The sequence below is a fragment of the Monodelphis domestica genome, chromosome 4, assembly GCF_027887165.1.
Source record: "Monodelphis domestica isolate mMonDom1 chromosome 4, mMonDom1.pri, whole genome shotgun sequence".
Classification (NCBI taxonomy): domain Eukaryota; kingdom Metazoa; phylum Chordata; class Mammalia; order Didelphimorphia; family Didelphidae; genus Monodelphis; species Monodelphis domestica.
Window position 1 is genome coordinate 289,098,975 of NC_077230.1, and position 26,261 is coordinate 289,125,235.

The 26,261-nt window shown below is 35.6% G+C and overlaps 1 protein-coding gene across 7 annotated transcripts in view; it reads right to left on the reverse strand.

Moving 5' to 3' along the window:
• Positions 1–26,261, reverse strand: part of CENPJ (centromere protein J) — a 52,298-nt gene that overhangs the window by 2,103 nt on the left and 23,934 nt on the right. For 6 of the 7 annotated variants that reach the window (XM_007495183.3, XM_007495182.3, XM_016421841.2 and 3 more), the window contains 7 exons: positions 24,588–26,205; positions 23,372–23,504; positions 20,898–21,063; positions 17,400–17,639; positions 16,057–16,144; positions 13,193–13,257; positions 6,909–7,010 (listed from right to left, as the gene is read on the reverse strand). In XM_007495183.3, the coding sequence (XP_007495245.2) occupies positions 6,909–7,010; positions 13,193–13,257; positions 16,057–16,144; positions 17,400–17,639; positions 20,898–21,063; positions 23,372–23,504; positions 24,588–26,205 (2,412 nt within the window). Of the gene's footprint in view, positions 1–3; positions 5,201–6,908; positions 7,011–13,192; positions 13,258–16,056; positions 16,145–17,399; positions 17,640–20,897; positions 21,064–23,371; positions 23,505–24,587; positions 26,206–26,261 lie in introns of those variants that run through there. The other variant, XM_007495184.3, reaches the window with a different exon arrangement.

The following is a 26,261-nucleotide window of genomic DNA, read 5'->3' on the forward strand; positions in this document are numbered from 1 at the left end:
TTAAAAAGATAAAAGGTGAATCTTATTCCATGCAGGAATAATTATGGAAATATGCTAATCTTTGAATTTAAAATCAAAATAGCAATTGTTCTCAAATTCTCATCATTCTCTGATTATAAGACCTAGAGCTGAAAAGGGCCTTAGAAATACCATCTAATCTCATTTTACAAAATAAAAACTGAATGACTTATGAGCACAGACATAGTAAATGGTAATCTGTATATCATATGAATTTAGATCTTCTAATATCAACAGTGTGAGCATTAGATCACAATGATTCAGGTTATTTCTTTTTTTCCAGAGCCATTCAAAGGTGTGATGGGTGAACTTAAAAAAAAAAAAGATCATGAGTTAGTTCTCAATCACTAAAGGTTTTAAGGAATATTGCTAAGAGAATCTGTTCCAAGTACAGGTTGAACCAGATTATTTCTGTGATCCTTTCTAATGCTGAGTATTTTATGATTCACATTTCCCAACTACTTTTCCTTATTCTCCGTTCTAATCTGTGGTTTCATACCCCTAAATACCAGAGTAGGAATGAACCTAGAATCTATCTTGGGCTGACTTACCCTGGAAACCCCAGTGTTCCATGTGAGGATGAAGGGCAAAAGGGACTTGATTGGATTCCCTGGCTAAGATACAAAATAAATGGCTGCAATGTTCTTGGAGTCTATAGTTTTCTACTTTATATCTAGAACTATATATTTGGGCCATGCCATATTCATTGATTAATACTGTTTGAATAGACTTGCAGAAATAATATGAGAGAACAAAGTGGTGTTGTCATTTTCCCCTTTCACTTTTTTAATACTACTACTTCATACTTGTGCTTTGTTGACTTTCTTACTCTTTCTAGAAATAATACATTTACATTAGTCCTTGTGATCAAAGGTTCAACCCACCTGATAGAGGTATAAGGATTTTGCTTTTCATCCTCTCTCTTCTGCCCCCCCCCATTGGAGGGAGAGGCACAGATTTTGTACATTATAATTTTCCAGAATAAAAATTGCCTTGGTTATGATTCCTAACTCCATCAAAAATACCTGACCAAGCAGATTTTGCCCACAATTTCCTAAGCACATCATCTTAATAAGATGTTTAAATAAAAGGAATGTCTTTTATTACTTTTGGAAGTCAATTTTATAATTTTAGTAGGTAAGATTGGAAAAGGGAGATGATTACATTGGAGGGTGCATAAGACCAAGAATTACTTTCAAACTGGTAGAGGTAAAATCATTACAGTTGAGGGAACTCGATAACTAATACAAAGTAAAGTATGCAGAACGAGAGAAACAATTACAAAGTAACTAAAACAATATAAATGAAAATAACAAGTTTTAAAATGAAGGCAATGAAATTATAATCATCCAAATAACCAAGATAAGATTTGAAAAGGCAACTCTCCTCATTCTTTATAAATGTAAGGGACTATGATTGTGAAACAATGCATATAACTTAAGATTTCCAAAAGGTTGGTTAGATTGGAAAAATAGGGTGTGTGTGTGTATTCTTATAAGTAAAAGAGGGCACTCTGGGAGGGTTAGGAAAAGAAATATGTATTGGGAAATGTAGCTATGTTAACATGAATTCAAATATTGAAGCCATGATGACTGTATGAGGGCACTGAAAAAACTTGTAAATGTGATCACAAAACCAATTTCTGTAATCAGTGGGAAAATGGAAAGACTTTGAGAAAACTGGAGATGAACAAAAATGTTCCCATTTTCAAAAAAGGAAAAGCAGATTCCATTACAGATAAGTAAGCTTGCTGTCAATTCTAATCAAAATTCTAGGTTACTATTCTAGGAGAGATGGCTTGTGAGTATTCCAAAGCAAAGATCACCAAAATTCAGAATAGATTCACTGAGGACAAACCATGCCTCAAATATCCCTACATCTTTTATTGATGGATTAAGATTCATTAGCAGGTTAGCTACAGGGTGAATTTCAGGACTGTAGCAATTCTTGAACACTGCCTACTGTTGTGAGGAGAATTTAATTCGTTTTATTATGTGAAAGTTTCAGCTCAGAAGTAAAGGTATTTGGACTTTGAGACATCTCCTTGTAGTGAGGATAAAGAAAATTTGCTAGGGATCTCTTAAGGATTAGGCATAAGAGTGGGAAAGAACTAGGAGCTTCTGAGTATCTGGCAGCCTGTGAGAACAGCTTTGAGCTCTCTCAAGAAATGACAGTTGATGGCAGTTGAAAACTAAGAAGAAATTTAAGATAATTAAGAAGACTAAAGAATTGTATTTAATAGTGGAATGACTGAAGTTTTCCTTTTCTCAGCATCCTATGTGAGAGAGGTCCAACTTTTAAGGCCTATTCTCCACAAGACTTTGAGGGCCTGGCTCTTTTCTCCTCAAGAGCAGGGAGCTGGTGATATTTTTAGACAGAAAAGAAGATTTTACTGTGGTTTCAAATAAATTACTTATTTGATAAATACTAAATACTAAAGATAAGAGTGTTATTGAAGCTGTTCGCTACAGGAACTCTAGGTGACGCCAGAGAGCAACATCTGTGAAACCTGTCACAGGCAGGGAATTTTGGAGAGGATTTTGGCTTGTGAAGATTTATATATATTTAAGGATAAAGATTTATAAATTAGAATAAGGTAGATAAAATAGAAGTTAATACTATAGACAGTAAGGGTAGTTTAATTAGGCCTGTTTCAGGCAAGAAGAAGTCCCATGAGGGACAGTTTGGTTGGGCTCATTATTTAGTAAAATATTAGTGCTAGGGTATTAATAAATGTCCTATTTAGTTTCTATTTACTACTTTTACTCTCCCTACTCTAAAAGAAAATAAATAGCGTTGCATTAGTCTGCCTCTAGCAAGTTTCCTCCACCATCTGAATCAGCCTGGTCCCTAAAGCTTTATCATTTATTATACCAGTTCAAAATAGTAGTTTACTATTAACTATTACATTACTAAATGCAGTCAGATATCAATACAGTTCATCAATATTCATAATAGTTTTCATATTCATTCTTTACTAAGTTATATGGAAATTCTAATATATATCAGAGGATAGTAGATTAGGAGCCACTGTACAAATAGCATATTGATTTCAATAAGCCATTTAAAGTTTCTTATCCTTGTGGGAACAAATGGAAAGAGAAAGCAGAGCCAGATAATAGAATGGTTGGGTGAATTCACCAGGGGTTCTTAACCTCAAGATTGTGAATTTTTTAAAAAAATATTCTTTTTTTATAAAATAACCCTTACCTTTTGTCTTGGAATCAATACTGTGTATTGGTTCCAAGACAGAAGAGTGGTAAGGGCTAGGCAATGGAGGGGTCAAGTGACTTGCCCAGGGTCACACGGCTGGGAAGTGTCTGAGAGCAGATTTGAACCTGGGACCTCCCGTCTCTAGGCCTAGCTCTCAATCCACTGAGCTACCCAGCTGCCCCTCCACACCTTTTAAATATTCTGATAGCTATTTCAGCACAATTGGTTTCCTTTGTGATCCTCTATATTTTGTGGATTTTAAAACATTCTGAGAAAAGGCCTAAAAACTTTTATCAGAAAGAAGTCCATGATACAAAGAAGGTTGAAAACTAACTAATGCCAAAGAATTCCGTTCAGATCACTATTATCAGCAGCGTGACATCAAAAAGGATTCTATAGCAAATCCACATAACAAAATTTAATAAGAAGAAAATATAAAAGTCCTTTTTAAGTACAAGGTGGAATGGTCTGGGAAAAATCCAGGAGTACTCACTGATTTCAAGCTTACTATGATCCCATTAAGATGATGTGCCTATCATGAAAACTAATGAAATCATTTAGTGCATTAACAGAAGTATACTCCCAAGATAACTAGAACTTCCATTCATTGCTCCTAGTTTTGCTCTCTGGGACCATGCACAAATACTTGAAAACAGCTACACTGTCTCTTTTAGGTCTTAACTTTTCCAGGAGAAATAAAATTCCCAGTTCTTGAGATGACAACTCAAGGAAAACTAACATACTAGTTATCTTCCTCTGAACACTAGTTTATTGATGAATGACCTCGTCATTAAATTACTGCCCACTACTAGTCAGACACATTTGGAAAAATATGTCTAATCCCAAACACATTTTAAATTAAGTACTTAATAAACTAGAGTAGGGGTTCTTAATGTTTTTTGTGTAATGGGCCCTTTCTCAGAAGAATATTTTTAAATGCATAAAACACGTTATATGGGGAACCTACTGTAATGAAATATAGTTATAAAAGTATCTCTAAAATAAAGTATTGGACCTCAGATTAAAGACTCCTGAACTAGAAGGCCGTCTATAAGCCATTGTAAAATGAGATAAATTTGGGATGTTTATAAGGAAGAGAAGAATTAAATACTTAACAGACCTGTTATCTGGTAGATTTGTATGTTCCATTCAGCACTGTAGATTGTAAATCATCTATGCCTGCCCATCCTATGCAGCTCTTGTTTTTATCCTTCCCTATCCTTGCTTAGTCTACCTAATGTTCTGAGATCCTCTTTAGTTCATTTTTCCTGATATCAGAGGGATATCAATGGAGCAATCCAGTTGCCCACCTAGCCTTTGCTTATGTGGACAACCATTTAGTTACTTTTCATTTGAAGACTTTATTTTAACATGCTCACATCCACATTGATCTCTGTGTGATACTTCATTTTTTTGTCTCGAGACTTCAATGTTCTGTCTTAAAACATGGATAGCATATTTGTATTACAAAGAATGCTCATTAGAAAGGCTATGTAATTTTCCCCATTTTTGCTTTCTTCCTCTAATTCTGGGTCTAAACTCACTATCCATTTGTTCTCTTTCCCAGGCAGACTAGTAGGACCCAATCCAGTTGTTTTTCTTATCTTTTTTCTCCTCAGTTTCATTTCTACCTCTGTAAGCACATCCATGATTTGATTCTATTGTCAAAATACGATAACTTTGCATTCTTGGTGGGAAAAAAAAGGCTTGTTACAAAAATCTTTACAGCTTTCATCATCTTTTAATTGCTGTTCTAGTTTCAACCTTTGATGCCATTGAAATGACTTTTCTTGGTGGAGTCTGTTGCCAAACTTCTTTCACTGATTGCTCTGCTTCTTTCTGCATTAAGTAGTGAGAATACTCAATCTTCCACCATCCTTCTTAAGACTTTACAAACAAGATAATATCCCTCTCGGTAGGGGAAGTAAGTCCAGTGTTGCTGATTAAGACTCATCTAGTATCTTTGTACCTATAGCAGTAAAACATCTGTGTGAAACTATTAGAAACAAGTCATTTCCTGTCTGTTAAAATACAAAAATTTTATTTTTTGTGGTATTTGGTGATCAACTGTTCATCAGTTTTTTCAAGGGAAGAACAAGTATTTATGAAATATTAGCATAGGACCTTACTCTATTGTAAGTCTAACAAAAACACAGAAGTAACAGAAGAGATTTTCTTAGAGTTGTATATCTTTTCTCTATTGAATATTTTCCTATCTACTTCTCATCCTTCTCACCTATTCTCCACCGTTGTAATGAAGTCACAAATACATTAAATTTGGAGGATCTTTTTTGGCTTTTGTAGAATTTTTCTGCCATTTCATTATCTGCAAGAGACATTGGTAAATGCACCACTATTTCTTTATGGCAGTCTTTCACCTGATACTAATAATACAAAGATAATCAAATGTTTTAAATGGTATTTCTTGTTTTGCAAGTGTCAAATAAAATCAACTGTGCGATCACTTCAAGAAAGATCCGTAAGTCATTCTTCTATTTAGCTGCAACTTCCCTTTTTTCTGTTTTACTGATGACAAGATTGATGCAATTCAGTTTCTCCAAGAGTTGTACTCTAAAGAGTACCAACCTCTAAGATAACTGAGGATAGGAACTGTTATATTTTTCTTTGAATTCCCAGGGTCTAGCACATAGATGCTTAGTAAATGTCTGCTGTTTCACCCTCTCTCCCCTGTTCCCACACCAACAATACAGAGACAGAAAGGGGCTACACATTACTGAAGGCCATTTTGTATTTACTTCATGTAGGGCTAGGGCCAGAGAATACACAATTGACCATCCCACTGATTTTGAGCTTCTCTATACTTAGCTAGGTGAGTCTTCAAAAAAATCAGACTTTCTTGCCAGGACCATACTTTATATGTCATACTATGTATTCAGCTAGCATAGCATGTAAACTCATACTTGGCTAACTCATCTTGGCTTTATATGTGTTTTAAAATATCTTCAAATGTTGTCGTATGAAAAGCAAGAGGGGAGCAGACATAAATAATTCCAGTGGACAGAATTAGAACAAATACATGAAAGTTCACGAAGAAGACCTTTGAAATATAGCTGGGGACCTTATTGAGTGGTAAACTTCTTATCCTGGAGTTAGAGAGAGGATATATGATTATTTGGTAGAGATATTATATAGCATTCCTGCTTTGGATGGAAAACTAGATCTTTAAGGTACCTTTCAAATCCAAGATTATTTGATAAATTGCAGTCATTATTTACCATTATCAAGCCTCATGCTTCAGTTTTTTTTAGAGGAATTAAAGAGCTATAAATAGCACTTGGTTATGTTTGTTTTTTTTTCCAAATACCTTTACCTTCTGTCTTAAAATCAATACTGTGTATGGGTTCCAAGGCAGAAGAGTGGCTAGTCAATGGGAATTAAGTAACTTGCCCAGAATCACACAGCTAGGAAGTGTCTGAGGCCAGATTTGAACTGAGAACTTCCTGTCTCTAGGCCTGGCTCTCAATCCACTAAACCCCCTCAAAGGTCAGTCTACTACTGCTTTCCCCAAATCTTTGAACAAGCTACCACTGACAACTATAGCAGTCTGTTAACAGAGAAATATTTGAAGTAAATATAGTAATTCACTCTCATTTTTCTTCAACAGATGGACAGAGATTCAGACTTTTAAGAAAACTGTAATTTTCATAAAGTCTTACCTTTCCATCAGGATGACTGATCTCTCCATGAATTTCTTCTTCTTGTAGTTTAGAATCAGGAGCAGGGCATATCAATGGTTCAAATATTTCACTGGATATCACCTTAAAAAAAAAAAGGCCTCATCTCTAATCTAAAAACTATATAAGCATCATGGAAGGTAAAAAGGAATAATCATTTTTATACAGCACCTAATAATGCGTGTCAAGCACTCTGCTAAGCACTTTGCAAATGTTTTATTTGATCTTCAGAATAACTCTGGGAATGTAGGTACTAATATTTCCATTTCACAGTTCAGGAAACAGATACAAACAAATTAAGCTACTTGCTCAAGGTCACACACCTACTAAGTGTCTTTCTGAGGCCAGATTTGAACTTGGGTCTTATCAAGCCCAAATACAATACTTTTATTTACTGTATCACCTAGCTGTCACATCACATTAAATTATTATATATTATGGTAATCTCCCCCCCAAACTGAGATAATTTACAGATTAAAAATTATTAGGCTTACTATCAAATGACATATATTGTGAAGATGGGATTAACTCTCCCCTGCTCATTTTTAGATGTAATCACCAGAAGCGTATACACCCCGCTTACACTTGAGTGGGGGAGGTCTGTGACCTACATGTGTAACAGTGGGTGACAAATCAGAACCCACTGACTGCCCCTAGGCAGTCCTAAACAAAACTTTAGCTGTAATGGGTCCACGTAAAATGGAAGGAAGTCATAGGAAGTAACAAAAAGGAATATCTTTAAAAATGCCAAGAACTTCCTGTAAAGAGGCCTTTCACCTTGAACTTGACCCTGGAGGAGCTCTGGCTGAGGACTGCTTCTATTAGGACTACAATGTGGGTGAATGAAAAAGGCTGATTCCCTGTATTTTCTGAAGGGACTAGCCTCAGGAGAGGCTTTCCCTCTTGAGAGAGGCTTCATGACTGAAGTCATTGCTTTATTCATTCCCGGACCCTCCAGCTGAGGACTGATTAGCCCTGTCTGGTTTGAGCCAGGGGCCAGAGCAAAATGCTTAGTGTGTTAGGTTAGATATCTTATCCTATCCTCTCTCTGATTTTCCTTCTTTCACTCTTTCTCCTTTTGTAAATAAACTACCATTAAAAATCATTTGGAATTGATTAATTCTTGGCAACCATACTTTTAAAAAATTTAGTCCAACCTCTTATATTCTGCACCTTACAATAGTAGTAGTAGTAGTCTCTCGGTGACCGAGGATGACGATTGTCTTTGTGCGTTTTTGTGCACAAAGACACTTGTGCATGAAGATTTAAGTGGAAAAGTCGATGCACAGAGACAATATTCAGTTCTAAGCAACAGGAACATTGAATTACTTAATTATAAAGGGCAGAGTGTCGTGAAATACTCTGGCAGTCTGATGAAACCTACAGACTCCTTCTCACAATGTTTTTAGATGTAAAAATAAAATAATTAGGATTATAAAGCAAACCAATTATGTTGAAATACATTTATAAAAAATTTTTTTTAAAGTAAGGGACCCTGGGTTAAGGAAAGATTTACCTACAATTTCCTGACAATGATAATATTCCATTAAATCTACTAAAACAAAAGTCAAGATAATCTTGAAAAAGTGAAGATAATCTAGCATCCTATGATGTCCCTGGTGCCCATATTAAAAAAAAAAAAACAACAACAACCCAAAGCCAGTGCTGCAAGGGCAAAGTGAATCTATGTCAAAGGTTTCCAGCTTCCAGAGCCATTGCTGGATCAACTTCAGCTCCAGCCTCTGACCCACCTCACACCAGCACCTTTTGATCAAGCTCCCTTTGTTACATATACCTTCTTCATAGGCCTCCCAGGAAAACCTTGAAACATCTGTCTGCCTCCCTCAAGGTACTTCTCCCTCATCCACTGATACTCATCTTAGACTTAATTTCTCAAGGGTTAACATATTCCCATCCCATTTTTGGACTCTCCCTATCCTCATGATGTTGACCCTCCAGTTACTGAATAAAACCATTCCCTTACCCCACCTATTCTTTCTCTTATTCCCATCTATCTTCTTCCTGTTCCTCCAAAATCCTACTCTGGAATTGCCCAATCCTTCCACTGTGCTCCCTGGGATACCTGTTGCATAATTCAACTTCCTTTAACCTTAAGCTTTTTCTTTCTCTTCCATCTTCTGGAATTTACAGGCACCCAGCTGTCTCTTGATGGTACTGCATCTCTGGCCATACTTTCCAACACACACTGTGCTTTTTCTCATTTGTTACGGTGGGACAGCTAGAATACTCATTGCCATTGCTACTTTCAGACTTTACAACCAATGATTGGCAACTCCTCCTCTGCAGTGTACACTATCCATCTTCAGAATCAAATATAAAATCCTGTTTGGCATTCAAAGTCCTTCATAACCTCCCCTCCCCTTTCCAGTCTTATACTTACACTTATCACTCCACCCCATGTACTCTGTGATCCAATGACCCTGGCCTTCTTGTAGTTCCTCCTCTCCCAATCCTATGCATTTTCACTAGCTGTCTCTCATGCACGGAATGCTCTCCTTCCCTCCTCACTTGTGCTTTCTGGCTTCCCTGGCTTCTTTCAAATCCAGCTAAATTCTTACCTTCGAAAGAATGCCTTTCCCAATCTTCCTTGAACTTTAAAAAGTTTTCTACTCCTTTAGACTGCAATTTCCTTAAGGGCAGAGCATGTCTTTTGTCTTTCTTTGTATTTCACACATTAGCACAATAGTGTTACTTAATATTTACTGAATTCAAATCCTAGTAGAGTATGGTGCCTGGCACACTGTGTTCCTTTCTACCCCCAAGTCCTGCCAATCTCCTGAGAGATTTCACCATATCTTCTGATGTTCCCTTAACTCCCTAGTTCTTCAAAATGGTCAGCTCCCTAACCCAATTCTACCACTGTATCCCTCCCACACAAAGATATGGTCACATGTTCATTCTTCCTATCATCCATTAATGTTCTATTTCTACAGTGATGAACTTTATCAGAATCTTTTGTCATTCCATCTTTCCTTATCACCAGTCATATCTAGCAAAACCTCAACCTTGGATGACACTCCCCTTCTGCCTTTGCTACTTACTATCCACACACTACTGAATAGAGCTGGAAGAAATCAAAAAACACTATGCAGCTGACTGGGTCCACTACAAATTTATGTTCTTTACTTTCAATGGTTCCTTCCTAGTAGCAAGGCAATCATTCCAGTCTTAGTACACTCTACCCAATTTGCCACAATCTTCCCATCAGCACACCCTTCCCCATGCCTTTTCAGGAGACAACCTTGCCTCATATATATTTCACTGAAAAAAACAGCCATTTGCTGTTACCTCAAAAATCTGTTTTTGGCATTTAAGGTGATTCTCCACCCCACCTCACCCTTCCTAACTTTCCAGTGTTTTCATATTTTGCTTTCTCCACTTCTATTCCCACATTCTACAGTTTGGTGAGTCTGGCTTACCCGATGTTCCTCAAATAAGGCACTCCATCTCTCATCTCTGCCCTTTGTACAGAGGTATCCCCTTACTTGGAATGCTTTCCCTCATCTCTGCTTCTTGACAGCCCTAGCTTCTTTCAAGACTTAGCTCAAAGGTCACCTTCTTAAGGGAGGCCTTTTCAGTCACCCCAGTCACTTAAGTCTTTCTAAAATTACTATCATGTTGTTTTTACACACTTATTGTGTATGTAGGCATTTATTCCTTCCCCATTAGATGTAAGCTCCTTAAATTTCCTTAAAAATTTATTTCTTGAAGCAGCTAGTAGCACAGTGGATAAAGTACCAGGCTTCCAGTCAGGAGGTCCTGAGTTCAAATTTGACCTCAGATACTTCCGAGTTGTGAGACCTTGGACAAGTCACCTAACCCCAATTGCCTAGCCCTTGCTATTCCTCTGTCTTAAGAGTCTTTACTAAGACAGAAGTGTCCCCCACCCCACCACCTGCAAAAAAAAAAAAGTACTTATTTCTTTCCTATTAGTAAGTTCCTTAAAGCCAGGAACAATTCTCTGTATTTTTGCCTTGCCTCAGTACTTCCCTTACCCCACCTATTCTTTCTCTTATTCCCATCTATCTTCTTCCTGTTCCTCCAAAATCCTACTCTGGAATTGCCCAATCCTTCCACTGTGCTCCCTGGGATACCTGTTGCATAATTCAACTTCCTTTAACCTTAAGCTTTTTCTTTCTCTTCCATCTTCTGGAATTTACAGGCACCCAGCTGTCTCTTGATGGTACTGCATCTCTGGCCATACTTTCCAACACACACTGTGCTTTTTCTCATTTGTTACGGTGGGACAGCTAGAATACTCATTGCCATTGCTACTTTCAGACTTTACAACCAATGATTGGCAACTCCTCCTCTGCAGTGTACACTATCCATCTTCAGAATCAAATATAAAATCCTGTTTGGCATTCAAAGTCCTTCATAACCTCCCCTCCCCTTTCCAGTCTTATACTTACACTTATCACTCCACCCCATGTACTCTGTGATCCAATGACCCTGGCCTTCTTGTAGTTCCTCCTCTCCCAATCCTATGCATTTTCACTAGCTGTCTCTCATGCACGGAATGCTCTCCTTCCCTCCTCACTTGTGCTTTCTGGCTTCCCTGGCTTCTTTCAAATCCAGCTAAATTCTTACCTTCGAAAGAATGCCTTTCCCAATCTTCCTTGAACTTTAAAAAGTTTTCTACTCCTTTAGACTGCAATTTCCTTAAGGGCAGAGCATGTCTTTTGTCTTTCTTTGTATTTCACACATTAGCACAATAGTGTTACTTAATATTTACTGAATTCAAATCCTAGTAGAGTATGGTGCCTGGCACACTGTGTTCCTTTCTACCCCCAAGTCCTGCCAATCTCCTGAGAGATTTCACCATATCTTCTGATGTTCCCTTAACTCCCTAGTTCTTCAAAATGGTCAGCTCCCTAACCCAATTCTACCACTGTATCCCTCCCACACAAAGATATGGTCACATGTTCATTCTTCCTATCATCCATTAATGTTCTATTTCTACAGTGATGAACTTTATCAGAATCTTTTGTCATTCCATCTTTCCTTATCACCAGTCATATCTAGCAAAACCTCAACCTTGGATGACACTCCCCTTCTGCCTTTGCTACTTACTATCCACACACTACTGAATAGAGCTGGAAGAAATCAAAAAACACTATGCAGCTGACTGGGTCCACTACAAATTTATGTTCTTTACTTTCAATGGTTCCTTCCTAGTAGCAAGGCAATCATTCCAGTCTTAGTACACTCTACCCAATTTGCCACAATCTTCCCATCAGCACACCCTTCCCCATGCCTTTTCAGGAGACAACCTTGCCTCATATATATTTCACTGAAAAAAACAGCCATTTGCTGTTACCTCAAAAATCTGTTTTTGGCATTTAAGGTGATTCTCCACCCCACCTCACCCTTCCTAACTTTCCAGTGTTTTCATATTTTGCTTTCTCCACTTCTATTCCCACATTCTACAGTTTGGTGAGTCTGGCTTACCCGATGTTCCTCAAATAAGGCACTCCATCTCTCATCTCTGCCCTTTGTACAGAGGTATCCCCTTACTTGGAATGCTTTCCCTCATCTCTGCTTCTTGACAGCCCTAGCTTCTTTCAAGACTTAGCTCAAAGGTCACCTTCTTAAGGGAGGCCTTTTCAGTCACCCCAGTCACTTAAGTCTTTCTAAAATTACTATCATGTTGTTTTTACACACTTATTGTGTATGTAGGCATTTATTCCTTCCCCATTAGATGTAAGCTCCTTAAATTTCCTTAAAAATTTATTTCTTGAAGCAGCTAGTAGCACAGTGGATAAAGTACCAGGCTTCCAGTCAGGAGGTCCTGAGTTCAAATTTGACCTCAGATACTTCCGAGTTGTGAGACCTTGGACAAGTCACCTAACCCCAATTGCCTAGCCCTTGCTATTCCTCTGTCTTAAGAGTCTTTACTAAGACAGAAGTGTCCCCCACCCCACCACCTGCAAAAAAAAAAAAGTACTTATTTCTTTCCTATTAGTAAGTTCCTTAAAGCCAGGAACAATTCTCTGTATTTTTGCCTTGCCTCAGTACTTGGCACAAGGCACAATACTTAGAACACAGTAAGAACCCCCCAAAATGCTTGATTGATTAAAGCTAATTTTTAAAAAGCTTTAGCAAAACCTTTTATTCACTCATCTATCTAATCACTTATCTCTTTATCTACTTTTCTTTTCAAGGCAAGTTAGTAAGGAGTTGATTCTAACACCAATTAATGTATATTTACAAGCAATAAAATATTAAGTTATTACAAAATTCACCTGTCCTTTATCTGAATTACTTAGATCATGAACTGGTGCTGACTTTGGTCTCCGAGGCAGATTTCCTGTTTTTAACAAACAAAAAAGAGTTACATTAAAAATAAAGTTGGTAACATTAAAATGTCTCCTTTCAACTAAAATAGACTCATATCAGATCCATGTACTTATTTTTTAAGTCTTAAAACTAAATATACTTTCTCAGTAGTTTAGTATGTTGGCTTACACATTTTTTCAACTTTGGCATCTGAAATAGAATCATAGGTCACATTTAATCCTCTCATTTTAAATTAAAGAAACTGAGGCCCTCGAGAGGTAGCCAACAACAAAGAATATTTCTATAGTACAAGTGTATGATGATTTAGTTTTGAGAACATCTTCTTGAGAACTCAGCTAATTTAGAGAATTAGCAAAAATTCCTCTTACCTTTGTATAGCATATAATAAAAGTTATTGGGCTAATAGCTTATATAGCACAAAAATATAGCACATACAACTGAAGGCAACAAAACAACTTGGAAAAGAGAGGTCCCATAACACTAAGTACAAACTTTCTAATGAAAACCTATCCTACATGCTGCCTCTCTATGGCTGTTTGGTTATGTCTACCATGATCTTCCACGTGAATTATGCAATTTTACTTTTAAAAACGATTAGTTTATAGATTCTGTCCCAGTTATGATGAGGTACCCTCTGTTGTAACAACATCCAGACTGCAGCAAATGAGACCTAGAAATTAGTTCAAGGAATAATTAAGGCTTCTTTCAAAACATTTAAGCAATAGGTCTTTCACAATTTAGCTGTTACACTATTCTTCCCCACCTCTCCTGCAATGTCATAGGAATCCCCCATGCTTTAAAGAGGGATGTTTATTTCAGGCTTAAACACAGACTATAAGAAAAACTTGGTGACTTTCCATCATCTCATTTTTTCAGATACTATGATAGAATCAAGATGACAGAACTGTAGTGCTAAAAGAGGCCTTAGTGATCATTTAGTTCAAATCCCATCATTTTACGGATAAGAAACTGAAGCCTAAATGGTAAAGCACACAAATTTCCAGAGGTGGTATCAGCTTAATTAAATAACCTTAACTAAAATTTTCTAATCCTATTTTTTCTTTACAAATTACTACTCATAAGAAATACTTCTGCTATTATTATCTTAATTTTTTTTTTTTGCAGATAAGAAACTGAGACAGATATAGTCACACAGCCTAAATGTGTGTCTAAGGGCAAATCTGAACTCAGGTCTCCCTGACTTTGGGCCCAGCACTCTATTCACTGCATCACCTAGCTACCTCCATTCTTTCAGAAATTTCAAAACCATAAAATAAGCTAAACTTTTTGTTGTTTAGTGATTTTGGTAGGGTCTTCAGTTGGGTTAGGTTTTTTAGCAGATTTACTAAAGTGATTTGCCATTTCCGTCTCCGGCTTTATTTTACAGACGAAGAAACTGAGACCAGTAGGGTTAAGTGACTTGCCCAAGGTCAAAAAACCTCTAGAGGTTCTGAGGCCAAGACTTGAACTTTATCTACTATGCTGGCTAGCTAAACTTACTCCATGTATTTAAAGCCCTCAGAGGGAGATTAGCTCGTCTCATTGGCCAATTAGCTGTTCCTTTCTTGACTCAATCAAAATTTATACCTTGTAAAGAAATCACAAGGTTTAAATCATATTTTTTATATATTTTAAATTTCATCTACTCAACTTAAATGCCCGAGCCTCCTTGTGATTTCATTGATTGTTTTTTAATGGGGCAAAATGGGGCAAAAATTAAGATTTATGCCAAGAATGAGTATTTCTTAATACTTAAAGCCAACCATTCTGTTTTTATGTCTTTGTAGTTTCCCCATCAACAGATTCAAAGAACTATTAATCAGGCATCACTGATTGTGTGTATTCAATCAGTTGATTATATTGACATAATGAAAACTAAGTGTTTATAATCTCAGTCAGGTTGAGGGAAATAGGGGATGTTTGTTTTACTGACTTTTTTGGTACCCATGTCTGCTTTTGGGATAATTAGGTAAGATCATTCAAGAAACAATGGAGTAAATAAATGTTAAAACAAACCTAGTTCAAACACCAAATCCCAAAGAGGAAAAACAAGATGGTAACTATACTGATGATGTCCCTGCACAGTGAGTTATATTAACAATTTGTTTAAAAAAAAACAGTTCCACTCCCAGCAAAATTAAGAAGTTATTTACCAAGAGAATAAAAACAATTTAAAAAATGAAGTTCTAAATTCTCTAACTAAAAAAGTAACAGTTTTCCGAAAGTGTAGCTTATGTAAAGTGGGAGATGAAAATGTTCTTGAAATTCTTTTTCTAAATAGTTAAATCAGCATTATGTTATTTGGTACCACTTCCAATAAGCAATAAGAAACCATTTCAAAAGATTTTGCAAAAACTGATAGCATTTTCTTTAAAGAAAATAAGTGCAAAAAAAAGTTTTAAATTAAAAAAAGTTGAGAGGAGTAACAGAAGAACTTACAAATGAATCTGTAAATGTGGATTTAAGAATTACTTTCCATTTATAATCAATGTATCTTATATGTACATAGTTATTTGTACAATGTATCCTCCATTATAATGCTGAATTTCTTGATGGCAGGTCCATGATTTTACTTTTATTTGTATCCTCAGGACTTAGCACAGTGCTTAAGTACTAGTAAATGCTTATTAAAAGAATCTAAACTCAAATTCAGTCAAGGAAGAGGAAAAAGAGTTCCAAAGCAGCAAAAAAATTGAGAACTTAATTCACAAAACAAATCAGTAAGAAGTAAACCCTTAACAAGTCATACTAAGTTTCTTGCAATATGTATATATGCTTAGAACAGTACAACCCACAAGCAATTTCATACCTGCTCTTGGTGAATGGTTTTTCTTGTATTTTTCCATCTGATTTGTTGAAGATAAGTTCTGGCTTTTCTGAAAGCTTAACAATGGATTCTGTAATCATATTACATATATGGATACTTTAAGTAAAAAAGAATGCTTAGTTTTTTAACAGTGAACAATCTGTGACAAAAACATTAAGCATCATTTTGCTCAGTTTGTTTTCAGAAGCCAATATCAAGTGTTTATTCCTACACCAAAGGATCTATAATGAGCCAGATAAGTAATCTACTTTCAGGGAGGGAAATACTCTTTTAAGAACATTACAAACCATTCTGGAGGGAAATTTGGAATTATGACCAAAGGGTGATAAAAGACTGTCTGCCCTTTGATCCAGCCATAGCACTGCTGGGTTTGTACCCCAAAGAGATAATAAGGAAAAAGACATGTACAAGAATATTCATAGCTGCGCTCTTTGTGGTGGCAAAAAGTTGGAAAATGAGGGGATGCCCTTCAACTGGGGAATGGCTGAACAAATTGTGGTATATGTTGGTGATGGAATACTGTTGTGCTCAAAGGAATAATAAACTGGAGGAATTCTATGGGAACTGGAATAACCTCCAGGAAGTGATGCAGAGTGAGAGGAGCAGAACCAGGAGAACATTGTACACAGAGACTAATACACTGTGGTACAATCAAATGTAATGGACTTCTCCATTAGTGGTAATGCAGTGATCCTGAATAACCCGGAGGGATCTATGAGAAAGAACACTATCCACATTCAAAGGAAAAACTGTGGGAATAGAAACAGAAGAAAACCAACTGCTTGAATACATGAGTCTATGGGGATATGGCTGGGGATGTAGATTCCAAATGAACATCCTACTGCAAACACCAACAACATGGAACTAGGTTCTGATCAAGGTCGCATGTAATACCCAATGAAATTGTATGTCGGCTGTGAGAACGATGGGGGTAGGGGAGGGAGGGAAATACTTTGATTCTTGTAACCAAGGAATAATGTTCTAAGTTGACTAAATAAATTAATTTAAATAAAAAAAAGAACAGTACAAAAATAGTTTGATTTTCCCCCTACCCAATAGCCTAGAAAGGAAATTATTCACTCAATTAACAAATCTCTCAATTTGTATCTCAGTCTTAAAATTTCAAAATGCCAATTAACTGAATTTTAAAATTCAAATCTACAATTTAAAATTAAAATCTCTTTTCAGGCTTATTATAAAAACCTTCATTTTAACTACAGATTATAATTAATAATGTTTGCAACAATTGTAAAAAAAATTTTTTTAACTTTGACTGTATTTGGATTAACTTCTGTGTGATCAATATAAAATAACTATAAACTCACTGTAGGCTCTTCTTTCACAGAAATCAGGAGATGTTCATTCTTTAGATTGTTTTCAATAGCTTCTGCTTTTTTCCAGGCTTCAAGTCGAAACCGTTCCATTATTTTTATCTCTTCTCGAAGGTCTGTGTTTTCTTTAGCTAATGTTTCTATCTGGCTTTTAAGACGACCATGTGTATTTGACCACTTTGTCTCTTTTCGTTTCAGCTCTTCCTGTAAATCTGCTATTTGTTGTTTTAAAGCCTTTGAAAGAGAAACAAGCATTCAGAAGTGTTCGATAAACTCAAATGAAATTTTTTGTTATCATGCTGCTGTAGAATAAATAGATCCATAAATGACAAAGACATGCAAGTATAGACAAAGCATTTATTTACATCCAAGGTAATATACACAAAAAGGTTTAAGACATATGGTACCTGCTAGCCATGTGTTTGTAAGCTGTGTAGAAAGAGAAGATACAAAAATCACTAGTACAAATAGCACTGTCAAACAGTAGTAATATCAGAGTTTATTAAAAACAAGTGCACTTTTGGCTGAGGGAATTATGAGATTAACAAGAACCAAGTCTGAGCTTGTCCCCTGAAAGACTTTTAATCAGCAGATTAATAAGAGAGATTTCAGATAAGGGAAACAGTTTGCTCTGAGCAAAGGGCCAAGGGAGCAAAACACAAGATAAATTTGGGAGCACAAGTATATCATTTTGGTTAGTGAAGTTATACAACATGAACTAGAAAAATTAAATTGAAGCTAAAGGTCTTTGAATTCTAGGATAAGAGTTTGGACTTTATCCTGCAGGCCTTAAATTCTGAGTGGAGAAGTTTTGAAACAAAAGAAAATTTTAGAAAGAAAAGTGAAGAGATGGTGACAGGGAAGGGATTATATGGTATTCCAGCAGTTAGAAGTCACTGCAGTAATCAAGTCATGATCTATGGATAGTGACAATGGGAAAGTCCACCAGCAAACATTTATTAAGTGCAACCACGTGCCAGGCATTAGGAGCTGAAGAGACAAACAAAAATGAACCCCATCGGGGAGCTTATATTATAATAGGGAAGACAGCATGTAGATATCTATATGATAAAATTGTGGCGGGAAGGACATTAGTGGGATAATCATAAAAGACTTCATAAAGAAGGCAGTATATGAGAAGAGTTTAGAAGGCAAAAAGGGAGCATGAGAGGAAAACAGCATTTCTAGGTAAGGGGCTGAGAAATGGCATGCTTTAGGGGAAAAAAAAACCCCCAACACTTTAGAAAGCCAGTTTGGTGGGATAGTAAAGTGCAAGAAATGGAATGGTCTGTACCTGTGTTGGGGAACCTATGCCATGTGTGTTGGAGGGGGGTTGCTCCCCTCCCCTTCTCCACATGCACCTGATGACATTTCTCACATGAACTGCCCCTCTGCCTAGCAACCCAATGGGAGTGCTTCCTCCCTCCAGTCTAGGGTAAGGCTCTGGGGGCTCACGTGAGGCGTGAGGTTGCAATTTCAGCACTGAGGTTCTAATGTTTCTAAAAAGTTTGCCATCACTGGTCTATACTAAAGCTGGAAATTATAGGTTAGAGCTATAAAGTAAAGGACTGTAAAAGCTAAACAGAAGGGTTTATATATTTATCCCAGAGGCAAAAGGGACTATTAAAATGGATTGAGTAATGGGAGTTAGATGGCTCAATGGATAGGAGAGCCAGACCTTAAGATGGGAGATCCTAGGTTCAAATATGGCTGTGTGAACAAAGAGAAGAGGACAAATGAATGGTATGTTATAAAATGAGAAACAGCAAGTTTGGGCAACTGATAAGTGGGATAATGGAGAAGAAAGAATCAAAGTTGCAAACCTGTGTTGTCTGAAAGACAATCAACAGAAGTAGGAAAGTTTGGAAGAAAAGTAAGATTTGGGGAAAAGAAAAGTTCAGTCTGAGATACAATTGAGTTTGAGATGCTTAAGAGGCATCTACTTTGAAATACTCAAAATAGGCAATTGGAAATGTGCCACAGGACCTCAGGAGGAATCCTCTTGGGTCTGGATTTAGGAATCATCTGCATAGAAACAATAATTAAACCTATGGGAACTGGTGAGGTCACCAAGTGAGAGAATGTCCAAAAAGAATTAGGGAGAGCTCAGGACCAAGCCTTGAACTATATCCACACCTGGGGGATGATAAACACATGGGTAATAAACCAACATAGTAGACTTAAGGAGTGACCAGTTTTAAGGCTAAAGTTATTGGAAGCAAAAAACAAGCACCATAAATCAAAATAAAGAAGCCATATGATGATTAAAATTGAAAGAGACTTCATAGGTCATTGTTTACATTTATCATACAGATGAAGAAATTGAGGCCAAGGGAACTAAAGAGACCTGTGTCAGTTAAGTTTTGGAGGGTCAGAATTGAATCCAAGTCCTCAAACTTCAGAGCAATTGTTCTTTTTCACTATACCATACTGTCTCAAAAAGAAAGAGATTCAAGATTTAGACAACAGCTGAGCTGATTGATAATGCATAATCCACATAGAAACGTCCAATGGACAACTGAATGTGCAATTGGAGCTTGAAAATGAAGTCAGGACTATGATTAAAGGGCAGAGGGAAAAAAATGCTCCTAAGTATAATCTATTTTGAGCTGGTAAAAAAAATATGAAAGGAATTTTTTTCTTAATCAATTAATAAGAAACTATAGACAGTGAAAAAATATTACTATCTTCTACCATGAAAAGTCATTGCCTTAAATCATTATAGAAAAGCCAACATACAAGCTTTATATGCAAACTGCTTTTCAGTAATCTCCCTACATTACATTGTCATTAATACCTCAAAAAAAAAAAACCCACCATGATTTCAATTAGCATATTTACCCCATCTATTGACACATAACCTCTTTACACCTCAACAGACTATCATTTGGGCTTCCATTGCCAAAAAAGTTCATCATCTGGTATCTAACATTTTGTTGATGAGATTACCCAACACTGAAGATGGTCACACAGTTTATCACTTGGCCTTTCAGAGTTCATGCTCCACTGGCATATCTAAAAAAATTGCTGGTCAACTTGTGCAGGGACACTAACAGAACTTTGATTTTCTAATATGGCAATATTTTCAATTGTATCAGATATACATAAGAAATCAGAATCAAGATATTAAATAACTGAGCTACATTCAGCTTGATCACAGATGAACAATGAGAATCATGAACCAATTCTTATTTCAGTGAGCTTTCTGTTTACTCTGAAGCATCTTTCTGCTTTTAACATAGTAGAATACTCTTAACTAGTTAGTACTAGAGATAATTATTCTTTTTATAAATGCCATATGGCAGGATTAAGCATGTCCAGTTGGAATTCTGATATCATACTTATAAAACCCTTAAATCTCTGAGATTAGAACATGAATCCTCTGTTATAGATCTGTAATTAAAATTCTATAATATATTAGTGTCATTTTCTGGTTACTACTGGTCTATCAATACAACTTCTATCATTGTGTAGCTTGTATGTTTATATTACCTGAATTTCTTCACGTTCCTTTCTATCTGGAATTGCTCTTGCTGTTGTAGTGTATTTTTCAAATACTCTGCGTTCTTTTTGTAACTTTCGCATTTCCTCCTTTTTAAACTCTTCAATTCGAGCCAATTCTTTTGCTTTCTGCTGTTCAAAGTCTGCAATCTCTTTTCTAAATTGATCAAATACAAGTACATCTTATCATCTAGAATATCCAATAGAGTAATCCAAATGTCTTATCAATATGGAATTTTAATGTGACAACCTGCACCACCAAAGTCAGGGAACTAGTATAAAACAAATATCATCTAAATATGGCAATATCCTCAGTTACATCAAATATCCAATAGGATATTAAAAAACTGAGTTAACAATTGTTGATAAAAGTTCCCACAAAGGAGATATACATTCCTACCAGATAGTCTTTGAACTTCTAATTCATGGCTATGAATTCTACAATATAACCAAAGAAATAAGGCACCTTCTAATTTTTATTGCCTATATAAAAAGTACATTAGACCAATAGTCAGACTATCTGGGTCTCATTCCAGCTCTGCTTGTTGTGACTTTGGAGAAGTAATTTATTTTCATTTACCTTCATTTTCTTCAATTGCAAAATAAGCTACAAAGTTAATGTCTGTTGGCTCTATAATGTTTCATGCTCAAACTACAAAAATTAGAGTAATTTCTTCAAGATGGAGCCATGACAGGGTAACCTTTAGTTTTGCTAGGCAATCAAACCTGTGAATTTACTCTTAAATTAAAATGTGGCAAAGAAGCCTTTTTAGAATAGCAATTTCCTAAGTTAAGATTTAACAATTCTTTTGGGGCTTGATCTCCCTCTAGCTTATTGATTAATACCAGAACCCAGCATCTGTCCATAAGCTAGTTCTGAGAAGGCAGGTTTATGCAGGCTTGTTTTACACACCTGCCAAAATGGATAATGTATTTAGACATAAAGGTTAATATAAGTAAATTAAGGGAGCATGGAAAAATATACCTGTCAGATCTACAGATGAGAAGAGTTTATGTCTAAATGAGATGTAGTGAATTGAATTACAGGAAGTAAAATAGATAATTCTGATTACACCAAATTAAAAGGTTTTACATAAACAAAACCAATGTAGCCAAAATTAGAAGCAGGAAACAAAAAAAAATGTTTTTTACAACAAATTTCTCTGATAAAGGCTTCATTTCTCAAACATATAGAGAAAGGAATGAGATTTTTGAGAATATAAGTCATTCCCAAATTGATAAATGGACAAAGGATACAAACAGGCAGTTTTCAGAAGAAAAATCAAACCATCTATAGTCATATGAAAATACTATCTAACTCAATTAGAGAAATGCAAATTAAAACCCTGTGGTACTACCTCACACTTCACAGATTGGTTAACATTATAGAAAAGGAAAATGATAAATACTGGTGAGGATGTGGAAAAATTGGACAATAATGTACTGTTGGTGGAGCTTTGAACTAGTCTAACCATTCTAGAAAATGCTTTGGAACTATGCCCAAAGAGTTATAAAACTATGTATATCCTTTGAACCAGTAATGTACTACTGTACATACAAAGAGATCAAAGAAAAAGACTCATAAGTACAAAACTACTTATGACAAGTCTCTCTGTGGTGGCAAAAAATTGGAAATTGAAGATCCTGCCCATCTATTGGAGAATGGCTGAAAAAGTTATGGTACATATTTATGAAGCAACACTTTTTTTTTTAGCTTTTTAATACTATTTTATTTTTTCCTGAATTATATGTGAAAATAATTTTTAATATGCTTGGTTTTCTCATTTGAGCCAAATTCTCCCTCCTTCCTCCTTCCCTCTCCTCTCTGGAAAAGCAAGCAATCTGATATAGATTTTACATGTGCAATAATGTAAAACAACTTTCCACATTGGTCATTTTGTGGATGTGAACTTGAACCAAAAAAATGAAGAAAATGAAAGAGTATGCTTCAGTCTGCAATCAGAGTGATGGAACACTATTATGCTTTAAGAAATGATGAGCAATATGGTTTCAGAAAAAAATTGGGACCTTAGCTACTCTAGTCAAGACCATCATCAAGATAACTCAAAAGAATCTGTGATAAAAAATGCTCTCTACCTCCGGAGAGAGAACTTAAAAACTCTGAATGCAGATTAAAGCATACTTTTTTACTTAGTTTATATTTATTGTGGGGTTTTGTTTTCTTTTGCAACATAATATAGAAATATATTTTTGCATGCCCTCACATGTATAACTTTTTTTTCCTCACAGGTAAAACTGAAATAAAACTGCTTGTCAGAGGGAGAGAGGTGAGAAGGAAAGAGTACAGAACTCAAAAAGATTTTAATGAATGCTTATAATTTTTGTTTACAGGTAATTAAGAAAGAAGCAAATGTAATAAAATAAAAAACAAAGACATTTATAAGAATCTTGCCAACAACCTACCTATCTGTACTGCATCACACTCTGGAGATCCACAAACTTACCTGAGATTTTCTAAGGCATTTTCTCTTTCACTGCGGAGTTTAGCTAATGATGCATTTTCAGCTTTAAATCTTTCAATTTCTGTTTCCAATTCAACAACTTTCTCTCTTAAAATCTGGGAGCGAACACTATCACCTACAACATATAAAATAATATGCAAACTAAGTTGTAATTAGAAAACCTACTATACAATATATGTATTTTATTGATTGAATTGCTTGTCTGCTCCAGGAGGGGGAAAGAAAGGAGGAACAGAGACAATCTAGATCATATAACTTTGGAAAACTTATGTAGAAATGTGTTATTACATGTAATTGGTAAAATAATGAATTGATTAACCAGAGCAGAAAAAAGGAAGAAAACCTATTAAATAATATCTTGCCTTTCAAGTGATAACAATATATAGGTACTTTACAGTTAAATGACTTAAAAGGTCTGCTCCAGTTAATCAAAACAATGCAAATTGGTAGAATTTCCCCAAATTTAGAAGTCTTATAAAAAAATATATTACTACACTTCAGATTGTTAAAAATCCTATCACCCACACTGTGCTATAAACTAAAGTCATATACAGTCAAATTTGATGATGAATTGATCAATGCCAGGTTAATGTTCTGGGCAAAACAGGTCTTTCCTATCTCACATATACACATTCTCATCTCTCATTCTCTGTATGAAGGGGAAATCTTCAAAGAAATTAAAAGTCTGCTGGAACTCATGTTCCTGCAAGGTAAGAGTAATGGATTCCTTTACACTTTCCCTTTGTGGTTAATTTGTTTATGAAAGGTATTAGAATATTGTTTCATATATGAATATAGACATATGGAAAACAACTACATGGCTTTCCATTCTTTTTTTCTTCTAAACCCTTTTACTAGACTGTCCCAATGTCTGGGTCAGATCCATTAAATAAACTTCCTTCCACTCTGCTCTTAAAGTATTTTTTTGGTACCTTACCACATCTGACTATACTATAGTGATCTACACATATCCATGTTCCCTTCTGGACTATAAACTCTATAGGAGCCTAGACTATAATTTGTTCATCCTTGGTCAGGAAGTACTTTGACAAACCTCACATAGGAGTATGCAATCAACAAACGTTTTTCAAATTGATGATTCATTAGTGAAGGGAAAGCATTTTACTAAAATGAATCCTAGAATAAATTTTGGCCTTACAGCATTTTGATAAATCTTTAGTCTTTTATAATGACTTACCAAGTGGTTGTTCTTGGCTTTTGTTTAATTCAGGTTCAGTTGCTAAGTGTGTGTCTGACCTAGGTTTAGGCTTCAGAGAAGGAAAGAATTTCATCATCAGATCAGAAGGAGGATTTTTTATACTCTTACTGGATTTACATAAATCATCTCCTTTCTTTATAGGTGCAACCTTCCTTTTTATTGCTTTGTCCAAATTAGCTATTTCAGTTTTACTATAATAATCCATCAGTGGAAGTTCATTAACTGCTTCATTCCCAAATATGTCATGTTTACTTTCATTTTCTTCAAGATCAGTCCATGTTCTCTCATCATCAAAGTCAATATTATTCATATTTGTACATGATGCCTTTCTTGAAGCCTCAGGAACTTTATCATTCATGCTTTCAATCATGATGGATTCATCACTACTGTCATCTTTATCTGACAAATCCAGATCAATATCCCTGCTTTTACCCTCCTTCCTGGTGTCTCTGAAAGGTCCTTTACCATCACTCTTCTCAGGATTATCCTCTCTGCAGCTGCTGAAAACCTTTTTCGTATCTTCATTTGTTGCTTTTATGGTGTTATCTAGTTGCTCTTCAAAGTCACTGCTGATAACACTGTTCCCATCATCTTCATCCTCACTTACACTCCACTTCATTTGATTCTCAGTAGGAGTTTGAAATGTTTTTTTGCTGGGTTTGCTAATTTGTTCTTTCAAACTAAGAGGTGAAGTTCTCAATTCAAGATGTTTTGTTATTTCATATACATTCTTATCTTCTTGTTTAATATGGTCCAATTTTTTATTTTGGTTATATGGAATAACAATATCTGTGACATTTGTTTTTACTTGCTGCCCTAATTTGACAGGGGTTGAAGACATTCTGTGACTTTTGCTAACCTGTTGATCTCTTTCTAAGATTTTTAATACAAATGAAGAATTACTAGAGAATGATATTTCATCAGCAGCTTGTTCTAAGAACAAAAATTCATCTAACTCCAAGTTTTCCTTTTCTTTTTCTTTTTCCCAATTGTCTAATTTCTTCTGAAATGAAATTTCAAAAGAAAATTCTGGATCCTTTACAATATGACCCATAGAGCTTTTAGAAACAGAGGGGTTGTTGTTCAACTCTGTAGAAATAAGCGGCTTTTCTATGCATTGTGGCTTATTTCTGACTGTGCAACCAATTTCAAAAGGTTTTGTACACTCTGGAATATTTTCTTTATTAGGTTCTAACTTACTGTTTTTTTCAAATTTTATCTGATCTCTAAACTGCCCATCAAATTTCTTTCCAATTTGCATTTTCATTTTTGATGGAGAAATAATTTTCCCATTATTAGTCCTAAGTACTTTTGCCTTCTGAGGATCTATAGCAGAACTGGTCTTGGTTCTGACTTGATTACTCTTTTTCATCTCTGTAACTGGTTCCTTATTTACAAGGGCAGTTTTCCGCTGCATTTGTTGTCTGTCAGCTTTAAACACAGGTTGTTCTTCTGGCATGCTTTGATGAGTCAGTAATTTGTTCTCTTTTGATTTCCAAGATTTAGATTTAGCATTAGTAAACCTAGCTAGGCCTTCTCCTCGTTTTAAGAATGGTCGTTTTGGTATTGCTTTGGCCAGCGATGACATTTCTGCTTCCTAAAAAAAAATAAAAGAATATTCTAATTAATTTTTGATATTATTGAGTAATAGTT